The 15,308-nt window shown below is 39.0% G+C and overlaps 1 protein-coding gene across 1 annotated transcript; it reads left to right on the forward strand.

Moving 5' to 3' along the window:
- Positions 1–1,725: 1,725 nt before the first annotated feature.
- palmda (palmdelphin a) lies at positions 1,726–13,799 on the forward strand. Its single transcript, XM_058413055.1, has 9 exons — positions 1,726–1,792; positions 4,946–4,997; positions 5,219–5,299; positions 5,565–5,683; positions 7,790–7,904; positions 8,563–8,587; positions 8,667–8,780; positions 9,077–9,910; positions 11,881–13,799. The coding sequence occupies exons 2-9, from the start codon at positions 4,953–4,955 to the stop codon at positions 11,904–11,906; spliced, it is 1,359 nt and encodes a 452-aa protein (XP_058269038.1). The 5' UTR covers positions 1,726–1,792; positions 4,946–4,952; the 3' UTR covers positions 11,907–13,799.
- Positions 13,800–15,308: the final 1,509 nt, after the last annotated feature.

The raw sequence follows: 15,308 nt of genomic DNA on the forward strand, positions 1-15,308 counted from the left end.
CATGATTCGTGATACAGAACTTGTGTACATACTGTGAGTTAAATTCCAGTTCAGTCAAATCGGATATGGAAATTTGTAGTGTCGACAAGGTTGTGTTGACCTCTGCTGGTGTGGTGTTTTGTATTTCGGTGTAATAGATCCAAACCTGAGAAAGCACTCCGTTTATTTGTCTGCAGACATGAGATATTAAGGATATTATCGTTCATATGAAATATTCCATTACAAAGAATGTGAATAGTAAACAGAGGCTGATTATACTGTAGAATGTTGTTTTGTTGGCTACACTTGCTGTTTTAATTTTAAAATATAAAGAAATCAATCATTTCAAACAATTCTCAGTTCATTTATACTGTATACATTATACAAAATATACTTAGATTTTCAAATTCATGATTTATTTTCTTAAGCTTAACCAAAAAAAATGTTAATAAAGGATATTCAAAACTGAGCACCGTACTCAAAAACGTTCAACATTTTCTCCTAATGCTAACCACAGTTTTATAGCAGCTACACCCATATGGAGAACTTTCTTGTTTGCTAATATTGCTGCTTATATATAATACAGGTTTTATCAGAAACCACTAGAGTGACTGCAACTGTAGGTATTTGGACTTCAAGAAGCCAACCTAGTTTCATTCTACCTCCATTAACTGCTATTAAAGGCAGCAGTCAGGAGTGGTAGCTCATCAGCAAAGGCTCTGGGCTACTGATTGGATGGTTGTAAATTCAAATCCAATCACCGCCAAGCTTCCAATGGTTGGCCCTTGAGCAATGTCTTATAAATATCTTTGCTCCAGAGGTGCTGTACAATGGCTGACTCTATGCACTATTATCATAATTATTTAAAAATGATCTACAACACCCACCTACTGGGTCATTCAGATCTGATCCTATTGACCTTGTCTGAGAAATTTCGAATGCCGCCCACTTTCTAGGCTACGTCTCCTCTTTCATTAGAGACTGCAGCAGGAATGTAGCATTCTGACGCACACTCGTTTTTCATAGGCCCCGTAAATAACTACAGGAATGCCTGACACCTGACCAGAGTGTGCGAGCTGCCATCTGTCAGGATGATCTGTGACACTGGAGGGTTTTTTTCCGCCACAGAAGTGCATGCAGAGTGCATGATCTCATTTTAGAGTACAACGTGGACACTGTCTCTGATGACATCACATCTCAGGTCTGAGGAGAAAGCAAATATGGAGTCACCTTTCGTTCTAGGTGACATCTGGATATTATTATTATTATTATTTTAACATCATAATAATACAAATCGTACCTTTTGCCACAGAAATTCCTACTGAAACATCAAGAGTGGAGAGTAGTGGTGTGAAAATATTTCTGTCCAAGTGCTGGTGTAATTGATAACGTTTAATTAATGTAACAGAGGTGATCATATCTAACACAAGTTGTACAAAGTCTGTGCAGTTTACACTGAAATTTTACTTTTTTCCTGGGAAATTTTAACACTAAACTTGTACTAAAGTTAAGGAAATCACAGCAAGATCTCCTTATAAATGACAATGATGCAAATAAATACATTACAGTTTTAAATATATAATATAATATAATATAATATAATATAATATAATATAATATAATATAATATAATATAACGATTAAAAACATTAAATACCTTTACACAGGCGTTTTCTGGGTTGATTAAACGTGCTCTCGTCTGATTGGTGCAGCGTTATGTCAATCATTGGCCTTTCCCCCGCCCACAGCACCTTCGCGCGCCGTTAAAGTAGCGGTAGTAACAGTCTGAGAATTTTTCTCCTAAGGAGACCTGGTAAGTGTGTGTGTGTGTGTGTGTGTGTGTGTGTGTGTGTGTGTGTGTGTGTGTGTGTGTGTGCTTTTTTCTGCTACAGAGTTTAAATATTACATTATTTTTTGGATAAAGTTAAAGTGGTGACTACTCATATATATAGCTGGGCATTAATACCTAAATTGATTTTTTCTCTTTTAAATAACATTATATTCATAATATTAGTGTTTATGAACACTGACTAACTAACAAACATAACAAAATACAACAAAAAAACAAGTATAACGAAGATCTATGCATGCATCTTATCTAATTATGACTCCATTACTGTGAAGTACCACAAATGATCATTTCAAGCACAGATGATCATACTGATCATTGTCCTCATGAATGAGAGACGGAATTTAACTCAGCTGTAGAGCTTTTCTTGTCGTTGTATACTTTACGCATTATAAGATTTAACACTGTATTCATCACTGAATCTGTGCATGCTTCATTTTTATGTATTTATTTCTTCATTTACTTTAAAGTACCACGAAATGCAATTTCTGCATGAAAGTAATACCAAAAAGATTCACTGAATCGAATCATGCCTTGTGAAGCGTTCACGAGGAAGTTGACTCATTTATTAAGACCTTGTTGTGACCGGAAGCATTACAGTAAGATAACAAAACAAGGATGTGGGTATAACTGGCCATTCTGGCTGTGAAGAGAAGTGAATATCATATGCATATCAAATATATAAGAGTGTCATAAGAATATTTCGTAGATGAGAATATTACACAGATAAACATCTTGAACACAAAACACAGTGACATCAGTCATTATGTTTATAAGCCACGTGAGTGTTCATACGTATGTTTATAAGCCACTTGAGTGTTCGATGTGGAAAGAAGCCTTTCTGGTGTATGTTGGTTGTGGCACACATTCCTCTGAAGCATGTGCTGGAGTGAAGGAGCTCAAATATGTGGTGACCTCGGTGCGAGGGGTCAGAGATTTTTTTTTTTCCTGCTTGTTTAACTGCTGGGTGTTAACTAATCTGTTAATGCCACAAAGTGTGCACAGCAAGTTCCTGGAAGCTCTTCTGATGGATTGAATGACATGTGTGTGTTGAAGTGAGAGTCACTCAGGTTTTAAACTGTTTAAGCATGTAATGAATCACGAACCAGTGCACAACACACTATGGTGTCTTCTCTGCCTGGTGTCATCACAAGTACGATGCTGAAGACCATTTAAATGGATCTCAGACTAGTATTTGCAGCATTAAAGCATATTAACAGTTACAGCAAAGAAATTCCTCTTAACTGATGTGTTACTGTTTTTTATTGCACCGATTTGCATAAATAGACTGTATGACTGAAAATTTTTAATTATGTTATAGCAACAGGCTTGCAGTTTATAGCCATGCCTGTGTGTATTACAATAGCCGTGTGTTTGTGCAGTTGTTATATTGCAGCAGATGCCACAGGAGATTTGCTGCTTAAGTCACTGTTGATCAGATTAGTGCAGATTAGAGGAAACTTCCTCCCCACAGCAAGTAGCTGAGGAAACTGGACTAGATGTGTGGAGCCACATTACGTTCCTTATGGGTATCTGTCCACGTTTTATAATCTCCATGTGAGACTAAGCGAAGTACAAGGAGGTGGAGGCAGTATGCTATTAGTTTGTCCATCCGTCTGTCCGTCCATCAGAGTTTCTCATATGCACGATTGGACGACTGGTTGAATGTTATATGGAATTATCATTTTTACCAGCAGCAAAACCAGGTCAGCAAACTCAAATCTCAAATAAAATAGCTGGTGTTTGAAAGCTTCCTTCCTGTTTAAAGTAGAGAGAGACTTGTAGGTGGCGTAGGCATCCCTGTTGATACTGCAGCACTGAGTTATGCTTGTTCGATTTTGTGCAGGCAATAAAGTCATGTTGATGATGATGTCACCTGTTGTCCGTCGTCAGAGATGTATGCGTCAGTGTCTCAGTGGGTTAGGGTGGGTCTGTAGCTCCGGGAGGCCTGTTGTCTATTCCTAGACTCTGCTTTGGGCCCCTGGGAATGCAGGAAACAGGAGGGGTTTGCATACACATTTTACTGGGTGTGTGTGTCTATGTAGGAGTGTGTCCTGCTGGAAAAACCTTCCACGCAGCTGGGTCTGAACTGGACTTTCCATGTGCCTACTTCCTGTACAGCCTCAAGCATTCATGGAACACTCCGTCTTTTAGTGGAAGTTTAATTCCTCCAAGCATTTATAGTGTAATAAACTCGATTGCATCTGGTGACAATTATACAAATGGCTTAAATAGTTTACAAACACATAATGAATTCGATTCACACTGAAATGTTTAAATCGTTTTGTTTTTTTTTTGTTTTTTTTTTATTTCGTAACTAATGATACAAAACTAATGGAACTAACAAACAAAGGCTCAGCACTTTTTTTATCATGCAGAGATCATCACACATCTAAAACTGGATGAAATTATACTGTCATTTATTATGTATATAATAATAAAAATATACACACTGTAATGTATAGAAGAACGCTTCTGTCCACTACAAACTGCTGCTCCGTCACAGACCTCCATCACATGGTAGTTATGCATATATACAGTTCTATCTAGCAGATTCATACCATTATAATTATCTGTTAATCATCAGAAAATTGAATTCCAGGACTATCTGATGCAAAATAACCCATAATTCAGATATTATCTATGACTTTAGTAAAACTATACATGGTGAATCCACTGGTTGTTTGAATAGTCTCTATTTTGGAATGGTATAGCAGGTGAAACCTACACTATATTGATAATAGACCACATTTCCATATATTTTGTCACTGGTGTATATATGAAATCTGAAAATCATCACTGGTCCACATCTCTGATTTAGAAGAGCGCTGAATGATGACTGCTCGTGATGACAAAATCCTGACAGGCAGATTATTTTTGGAGTCCATGTGTGTGGGTCAGTGCCACCACTCGTTCTATTCCTGGCATCATAGTGAAGGAAGCGAGTGGCATGAGTCTGCTGATTTCCTAACAGACCTTCAGTTGTTCCACATCGCTTTGTCTGATCCACATCCACTCAGACTTCACACTGACAAAATAGAAGAGGATAGAAATTTGTGAATGTGTTGAGTGAATATACCTAGATCTGATTAATAAGTTTTCTTTTTGTCTCTGTAGAGTCACCATGGAAGAGGCAGAACTGTTAAAGGAGAGACTTCAAGCCATTACAGTAATGTAGCCTTTTTCTATTACAAAGAAAATATGTAGACGATCATCTATCTGTATTGCTTTTATAGATTAAAGTGTATTCATGGCGATTTGAATGCCGATCATTGTGCTACAAATCCGTTTATTATTAATATAAAGGCTTTACTGGGTTTCTATATGAACATAATTCTATTATTCTGTTAGTCTTTAGACCTGAGCTTGTATTTGAACATTTGTATACAGAATAAACGGAAAATCCAGGAGGACATTGCCTCGAAACGGCTGGAGGTCGACAAGGAAAAACTGAAACTTCAGCAACTGAAGGTGAATTTTAGCACATAGGAATTAGCTAAATGCATTAACATGATGTTTCACTAATTATTATTTAGCATCTGAATCTTTCAAACAATGAATGAATGAATGATTACATTTAGAAGCATTTCTTGGACTTTTCAGACTTTTTATTAAATAATAGCATTAAATATCATAAACAGTATATATATATATATATTTATATACACTGTATATATGGAGTCTATATGGAACTTATAGACTGTGGAAGTAGCATTCTTTGTTGTATGTCATACAGAAAAAATCTGCAAGAGATCTATGGCTTATGGGGGGAACGAGTGTCGGAGCTGCCCAGAAGGAGCAGAAAGCTCAGGATGTTACCCAGCAGACCAAAGCACTACAGAGCAACATTCATCAGTATGTAGATTTGTGTGTGTGTTTGTGTGTGTCAGGGCATGGTTGTGTAGAGTTAACAACATTTTGACCTTGGCCCCTGTGAGTATTTTTTGTTTGCTTTGTTTGTTTTGTCCTCAGAAAGATATTAAGACAAGCATGTGTGTGTGTGTGTGTTCCAGTCTCGCTGCTGCTCACTGTGTGTGTGTAGAGTTTGCATGTTCTCCCCATGCTTGGTGGGTTTCCTCCGGGTGCTCCAGTTTCCTCCTACAGTCCAAAGACATGCTTCTAGGCTGATTTAGTCTCTAAATTGCCCGTAGCGTGTGTGTGATTGTGTGAGTGAATGAGTGTGTGTTCCCTGCATTGGGGTTGGCACTCCATCCAGGGTGTATCCTGCCTTGATGCCTGAGATAGGCACAAGCTCCCCGTGGATCGGATAAGCGGTACAGACAGTGAAATGAAATGTAATAATCATAATATACTAAGAAAAGAATTTTAATAACAGAATTTACTATGCAGGTGGGAAAGGGAAGAAGTATATGGAAAATATGTCTGAATGCAGATTGGTGGCAGAACAGTATGACTATTATGAAGAAATTATACTTTTATTATGAATGCATTCTCTTTGACAAATACTTCAGAAAGCGTGGTATATTTGTATATTAGAATCACAATCAAAATTCCTCAACATTAACTAGCTTCTGCCAGACTGAGGCCCACAAGCCTCTGCAACTATTCTGGGCTCTCCCTGTTCTGCCTTTCTTAATTGACAGCAGTACAACTTTCTTTACCTCAAGTGTACTGATTCCAAAGATATCTGACATGAAAATGATTTCCAGGACTTGGGTCCTGCTAAGGATTCTTCCCGCTTTGCTATATCCTAGGTCGTTTCTGCTCACCTTTGATTAAGACTCTAATGCTGTAAACCTTCTTTGAGATATTATAAAAACATCTATACAAATAAGGTTAGAATAGTTTATCTGTTATGGATTGGAATGCTCAGTGGTAACACTATATTGCCAAACGTTTTGGGACACCCCTCCAAATCATTGAATTCAGGTGTTGTTTTTCAGGGGTTGGGCTTGGACCCTTATGGCCTCAGTCATCTTGGAACAGGAAGGGGTCATCCCTAAACTGTTCCCTCAAGGTTGGGAGCAGGAAATCCTCCAAAAATGTCTCTGTATGCTGAAGCATTAAGAGTTCCTTTCACTGGAACTAAAGGGCCGAGTCCAACCCCTGAAAAATAACCACTAAATTCAATGATTTGGAGGGGTGTCCCAAAACTTTTGGCAATATAGTGTAGCTCTGTTTTATACCTCAAATATTAGACAACATACATTTGAGAAGCACATGTTGTATATACTGCCAAGAGTGAAATACAAGATCATCAAGAAAAAAAATGGGGAAAAAAGACACTGCAGTTTCCCATTACAAATGCAAGCACATGCAAATTAAATGAGATTCTGCCTCATGGGTTCATTTGTTCACCTCTATTTGTCCCAGATCACTCTCTCTACCCAAAATGGATTTGAAGGCAGATAACTGTATTCAGTTTCTTGCTGTGCTACACATAGTAGTAGGGCACTTTGTAGGGCAGCTGTAGTGGCATTTAGAGAACTGCATTTTGTTCTAGTCATTTGCCCCTTATCACTTCCTAGTTTCATGCCAGAGAATAAAAATGACGCAACAGAGGTGCAACAGTGTATTGCTATGAGCTATTATAGGTTCATGTATAAGCTCTTGCACACTAGCCTGGCAATCCTGGTGTCTGCCTCACTCGTGATGAATTTGTGAAATTATTGAGAAGATAAGTCCGTGCCGTACATATTTCACTGAGCGCACTCACAGAACGTTGCCAAATATTTTCTGATATCATGCTTAGTGACCTGCAACACCCTCTTGCTACCTCCAGCTTATTCCACATTGTTATTAAATGCCAGAGTGATGGAGGATGTGTGATTTGTAGGAACCACTGCCAATAGTGTGACTGGCTGGCACTGAACCGTGTCTGGATTCTGTACCAGAGCTCAGCTGTGGTCTGATGGTGCCAAGAGGGGACACATTGAGAGCGAGAGCCAGCCAACTATCCATTCAAACTCAATTATGTCACGTAATCACTGTGTCCTCTAGGATAGAGAAAGAAATTGAGACTCTGGAAAGGGAAGAGCTCAACATCTCCATAAATGAAGGCCTCATCTTGAACAGGCTGAAAGCCATTGAGAAGTCCACAGAGGACATTATTAAGGTAATATGAAAGTATTTTTTGTTTACAGACAATACAGGTGTACACCGATCAAGCATAACATTATGACCACCTGCCTAATATTCTGCTGGTCCCCCTTTTGCTACCAAAACAGCCCAGACCTGTCGAGGCATGGGCCAGCCTTCGCTCACCACGTGCATCAATGAGCCTTTGTTCACCCATGACCCTGTCACCGGGTTCACCACTGTTCCTTCCTTGGACCACTTTTGATAGATACTGACCACCTTTAGACCAGATACACCCCACAAGAGCTGCAATTTTGGAGATGCTCTGATCCAGTCGTCTAGCCATCACAATCTGGTCCTTGTCAAACTCGCTCAAATCCTTACACTTGCCCATTTTTCCTGCTTCTAACACATCAACTTTGAGGACAAAATGTTCACTTGCTGCCTAATATATCCCACCCACTCACAGGTGCCATGATGAGGAGATCATCAGTGTTATTTCACTTCACCTCTCAGTGCTCATAATGTTATGGCTGATCGGTGTATATATTTCTGAAGGTGCAGATGTATGGTACATGAAAAATGAAGTTTGAGCATCCTAAATGTAAAAAATTAGCAGGAGTTAAGAATGCATTTATCGTCATTGTATGTTATGATAAGACTCATCTTACCTCCTCATTTGGATTTCATTACAGGCAGCAAATGAAAATTTCAAGTCAGGTAAAGAAATTGTTTCTTATTAGTCAATTAGGCCTACAATATAATTGTTGGCCACTAGAATTTGCCATGTTCTTTGCAGAACCTCTCCAGGATTATTCAGGAATTCCAGATACCCGAAAATCTTATACACCTTTAAACATGAGGAAACAGCCATCTGTGGATCAAGGAACCAAAAATGACCAACAGAAACCTGGTAATAATGGTTTGTTTGGTTGAATGGATTGTTAGCTGATTAGTTAGATGGTTGGTTTGTTTGCTGTTGATTTGGTTAGATGTTTGTTTGATGGTTACTTTGTTGATTTCCTCTATATTTACTTTTGGATTGCTCAATTTATTTAAGGATTGATTGTTTTCATTTATTTACTGATTGATGTAGTATTGGAGTTAGTGATCCTATAGAAGTATGTATATGAGTAAAAATATTCATGTACATCTTATAGTCTGCAAATCATATTCACTTTTGATCTTTGCCTCTCTCTCACCCACCAGCTTTGTTTGCAATGGAAATCAATGTACAGAAGGACCTGCGCACCGGCGAGAGCCGCGTCCTCTCCACCTGCACAGTTCCGGCACAGGAATTACAGCAGCGTGGCATCAAGGTGTACGATGATGGCCGTAAGTCTGTGTATGCGTTGCACAGTACCTTGGAACAGCCCGAAGCCAATGGAGTGGATGAGCTCAGCCCTAAGGAGGTGGAGGAGCTCCTTAGACAGGCCACAGTGAAAAGGAAGAAGCCTCAAGAACAAAATCAGCCACAATATAACAAGAATTGCCAGAACAACCACTGCTCAGAAATTTATAATATGGATATGAGTAAATGGCCAGAGCTAGAGTACAGTCAGAGTAGTGTACATTATCCCTACCAGGAAATTCATGAACCTGCTCACATGTTCCACAATTACAGTGACCAAAATGAATATTATCACAACAGCAATGGCAACAGCTATGAGATATATGAAGAGGAAACAAGAACCGAGCCAAAGCAGTTTTATGCCCCTCAAGAGGCACACAGAGGAACTCAGCATGTTGTGAATCATATACCTCCTTTGTCCTACAGAGAGGACCCTAAACTCAGCGTCCTAAACACATTGCCTTCAGACGAACCTGTCACTATGATCTTCATGGGATATCAGAAAGCAGAGGAAGATGCACAAAGCTACGAAGGCTCCGTTCAGGCGGAGCTCGTCATCATCGAAGATGCTGAGGAAGAAGCTTCAACCAGTGCCACTGTTTCCCAAAAAACACCTGACCATTCTCTCCAGGACCGCAATAATGCCAACAAAGCATCCGCACACCTGACCTATGAGACCAGATCATCTCCAGGTAGAAAAAGCTGCAAAAAAGCAAGACACTGCTGCATACTGATGTAGCACTTTTCTTTCACTAACTCTCTCATGGTATCCAATGCCACTGCTCTCCTGAACAGCTTACTCTGCATGGCCTACAATACAACACTGCTTTCTGCACTGTGTGCTGTTTTTACCTTCTTCTCTGTTTTAACAAACTCTGTCAATTAAAGTATTTTATTAACACATTCAGAACATATAACTTGATGTGAAATTATATTTAAGTGTGTACAGTCCAGAGATGGTCTTAAACCACTGAGAGTGAATTTACTATCTGAAATTTCACACATTCATTCCCAACAGAGAGTCGTAGAAAATGAGGAACTGGTAAAATCCATCAGCTAATACAACTGTTAGTTATATATTGCCAAATATTTTGGGACGGCCCTCCAAATCATTGAATTCAGGTGTTGGGCTTGACCCCTTAGTTCCAGTGAAAGGAACTCTTAATGCTTCAGCGTACCAAGACATTTTGGACAATTTCATGCTAACAAATTCGTGGGAACAGTTTGGAGATGACCCCTTTCCTGTTCTAACATGACTGCAGTGTCACCAGTGCACAAAGCAAGGTCCATAAAAACATGGATGATCAAATTTGGTGTGGAGGAACTTGACTGGCCTGCCCATTCTATTGGGTTGAGTCCTGACCTGCTGGATGAATTAGAGTGAAGACTGTGAGCCAGGCCTTCTCGCCCAACATCACTGCCTGTCCATGGTCAAAATTCCCAAAAACACGCTCCTTGTGGAAAGCCTTCTAAGAAGAGTTGAAGCCATTATAGTTACAAAGGGCGGGACAACTCCATATTAAATTCATGTGCATGTAAATGCAGATGTCCCAGATTTGGCCTGGCTCACAGTCTCCTTTATCCCAAAGGTGTTCTATCAGGTTGAAGTCAGGACTCAACCCAATAGAATGGGCAGGCCAGTCAAGTTCCTCCACATCAAATTTGATCATCCATGTCTTTATGGACCTTGCTTTGTGCACTGGTGTTCAGTCATGTTGGAACAGGAAGGGGTCATCCCCAACCTGTTCCCACAAAGTTGGGAGCCTGAGATTATCCAAAATGTCTTGGTATACTGATGCATTAAGAGTTCCTTTCACTGGAATTAAGGGGCCGAGTCCAAACCCCGAAAAACAACACCTGAAATCAAAGATTTACTTTTGGCAATATAGTGTACCAAAGATAGAAGACACATCGCTAGTTCAAATATTACTGAAGGCTTATAGCTTCCATTACTTTTTAGTAGAAACATCAGTATCTTGGCTGATCGACTACCTTTAGGTAAAAGGAAAATTGGTTACAGTTCATTTACGTGTACAAATGTATCTGATATCCTTTAATTCTGTCATCTGTTTGCTTCAAATTCAAAGGCAGCTTGTCATTTGTGTCATGTGCTTTCATTCTCTTTGTGTGTGTGTGTGTTGTGTTTGTTGTATTTGTAATAAATCTGACTGAATATGAAAGTTGTTTTTTTTTACTCGAGTTTAATGTAAAACCCAAAGACTTTGAGCCATTAGGATGTGAAAGATTATAATAAGTGATGTGTGAAGCAGTGTGGTCTAATTGCACAGCTCATTCTGTAGATGGCAGGATTTTCATGTTTAAATGGAGCATGCACACCCACACATCTCATTGAATAACGCACACACACACACACACACACACACACACAGAGCTCCTAATGGGTTGGTGGGTTGTTAATTCCCCACACTTTAATATTCTGTCTGTTTTATATAAGGAGTCCTGATGCTTTAACCTGTTTTCCTAAACTTTCACTGCACACAAATCAAAATAGAGGCATGCTAGAAACCTAAAGACTAGCTTTCAGGCTGTTGTGATGCTAACAGCATTATTCTTGAGCACAGTAGCATGGCCTTGCCATAATCCCCCGCAGTGTTTCAGCTGACAGAGAGTTGAATCGATTGCTTTTCTCTCCCACTCACAGCTTCCCTGAACAGCCAAACGGTGTAGCAAGTGGCAGATGATGGAACTCGGCTCAAAGGCTCCATGGAGGAAATTGAAGATTGCTGACTACAAAATCAAAAAAGACTCACTCACAAGAACCTTAGGTATCTAAGAAGGAATGAAAGGAGAAGAATTTGCATATGGATATGATTCTTGCTTCGTCTGAGAGGTCATAGATTCAAACCTCAGTCCTTCTTTTCCTATGAGCAAAGACACAATGCTAATGTATTCTAGTCAGCGGCATGTCATCAGCAAATTACAACTGAAAAGGTATAAGGGATATAAAAAGCCCTAAAGAGTTAAGTTCATAGAATTGCATAATTGCTTCAAACTGCATGTTAACCAGAGTCTTATTGAAAGTTATCTAACCTACAGCAGACATTATCAGAATGTCACATACTCAATATGTCCTTAGGCGCTTACACTGTGTACCCAAAATAATGTTGCTGCAATGCTCTGATGCTCTCATTTCAACAATCTAATAATAATCTTGTTTGCTCCTCACAGTGTTCCTGGCTATTACTTACACAACATTCCCAGATATAAAAAAGCTAACATTATTTGTGTTAAATGTTCTTGCATTGCAGCAGCAGTAAAGAACCGTCATTTTTTTTTATAGGAAATCTAAAATATTGTGCAGCCACGATCCTTACAGAGCAGAAAGCCGACATTTACAGTAACTGCTGTGACCTAGCTAGTGTTTGGGATTTGGTTTAATGGGTAGAGTTGTTCCCTCACAGCTCTAGGGTATCAGGGTCGATCTTGTATTTGGGTGACTGTCTGTGTGGCGCTTCATTTGTTCATCCCCTGTGTGAATGTTTGTGTGTATTGTGCTTTGTAATGACTTTGCATCCCAGCCAGGGTGTATTCCTGTCTCACATCCAGTGATTCTGCGATAAGCTCTGAATCTACTACCACCCTGACCATAATATATAGTTTTATATAGTTTCTGAAGATGAATAAATGACATAAAAAATTTAAAGAATTAAGAAAAGAAAATTTAATGTTATATGAAATTGTGTAACCATGCACCTCTAAAACAGTCCATTTCCAATCTTCATAATAATGTATTTACCATTTATAAAATATCATGAATGTATAATCCTTGGATAAATGGGTAAAATACCATATATAAAACATAAATCTTAGCTTAAATATTTCAGCATTCATGATCGTATATTCTAAGTATTGTTTCATGTTTTTGCCTGTCATCTATTTTTCATAACTAGCATTTGTTTTCTACTACTGAGCAGAATTAACACTAATGTATGTACTCCTTCGTCCATAATGTCCGCTTACTAAAGCTAATAAACGAAGTTCATATCGAAAAAGCTTTGATGCTCCTGCAAGAAAGAGCCGGATGATCTGGATGGATGATCTGTTATATAGCAAGAGACTTGTACTGTCATTTATTTTAATTCAGTCAGTTTATCTGATCTTACAGATGAAACGGAGCCTCGGCAGCACAAGTGGGAGTAGAAATGGAGGAAATCCGAACGGTTCAGTTATTTTTTTCTTACTCTTAGCACGAATGTGAAATACAAATGTAGTTTAATGCACTGACATTTCAGGTTCATTAGAATTACTGAGCAGAAATTTCGTTTTCATGTTTGTAGTCGAATATTAAAACGGATCACCAAGGTAAGAAAGCAAACAGCAGAATGTCATCTGGGAAGCTGAAGGGGATCTGGTCTGGTGTGTGAGTGGATTTGGTGTGTCATTTATGTTTGTAGCAGCTGTTTATGTCACCTGTGTTCCAGCAGCTGATTTGAGACGAGTGCTGTTAGACTCCATGTTATAACCCAGAAATGATATTTCACTTCTAATATCAACAGTATTCTTTTTGCATTGCCCATAAAAGTAAGACAGATTCAAATATAACATATTACACAGAAATAATCAAGTTCATGAGAAGAAATAAAAGATCAAATCTTCAGTTTCCATTCATTGTCAGCTTTGCAGCAGATGATTCAACACTGATGCATGTTCGTAGCTGTAATCATAAGCAGTAGTGATAAAGCTTAATAAATGCCGAATGTTCATAGCTACTATAAGTGTGCATGTCATATATCTATCGCACAGGATATTAAAATCCTGTAGAGGTCCATATGTGTTACTTCACAGTGTTCATATCCTCATTAGTATTCTAAATGATCAAACTGAAGAAAACCCCTTTCGAGTAGGTGTATCCATTTTTATAATTAAGGCATAAAAACAGACAGCGGCTCAGGAATGCAGATAATGAACAAGCAAATATCTCACCAAAGGGAAATGAGAAACCGAAACGCTGACTAGACATGTCATATGTGAAAAACTGTGCTAATATTATGTTTCGGATAAACAGGGTGAAAACTTTAGTATGAGGAATGATATTAAGAATGAGGTACGTGGCTGAGAAGGTAATGTGATTCATGTTTAAATTAAATATGAAGTCTGGTGTCACTTTTATTTGTTATATATTTTACAATATAGCTAGATGTCTATAACATTCACAAATCGTGTGCGTGTGTGTGAGTGAGTGTGTATGCCAGGGCATGGTTGTATGGACTGGACAATATTTTGACCTTGACCCCCACTGCATTTAAATCTAAACAAGCCAAAATGTTTCCTCTTGGTTAGGTTGGGGTTCGATTCAGACATAACGTTATGTTAATGAACTAATGAAAGGAACTCAGAAAGATATTAAGACAAGTGTGTGTGTGTGTGTGTGTGCACGCCTGTCACTTCTGTCATTGAAACTGCCGTCAGCCATTGGCTGAATCCCACACATTCAATCAGAGTGTATCGTTTCATTCACACACATCGAACACACAGAAGCAGACCGAAGCAGACAACCTCTGAAGCAGCCGTCGGTAGGTACACACAAACACACACACACACACATAAACACACACAAACACACTAAAACACATGCTGAATGTCTAGAATGATATTTATTTGCCTTAGCTCATGCCACATCTGTGCTGTCTCAGCATCATGAGGTGAGTCACTCTTGAGCATTAGATGGAGGTTGGCAGAGTGGGTGGCTTTTGGAGGGGGCGCTGCGCAAATGTTGCAGTTCTGTGGGAGGAAACTGAGAAAGAAGAGAAAAACTAAGTTACTGTGAGTGTGTGGCTTGTAGAATCCTTTGGTGTTTATGTAGGCTACACTGATATGCACTTGTGTGTGGGATGGATGGTGATGATGAAGGAAAAAAAAAACACAGCACAGCTTGAGTTAGCACTGAAAACAGGCAAACTGGACCAGGAGATGTGTTCCAGATCCCAGAGCTCTGAAATCGTTCTGCCTGTGAAGATAAACACACATTATTTGGAAGGAGTTGGGGTTTTTTTTACTAGTATGGTATACATTCTGAACAAAAGAGCTCAATCCTGGAGGATGCTCTACGCTTTAAAAAATGTTTGAAAT

Source organism: Hemibagrus wyckioides, linkage group LG17 (genome assembly GCF_019097595.1).
Source record: "Hemibagrus wyckioides isolate EC202008001 linkage group LG17, SWU_Hwy_1.0, whole genome shotgun sequence".
Classification (NCBI taxonomy): Eukaryota; Metazoa; Chordata; class Actinopteri; order Siluriformes; family Bagridae; genus Hemibagrus; species Hemibagrus wyckioides.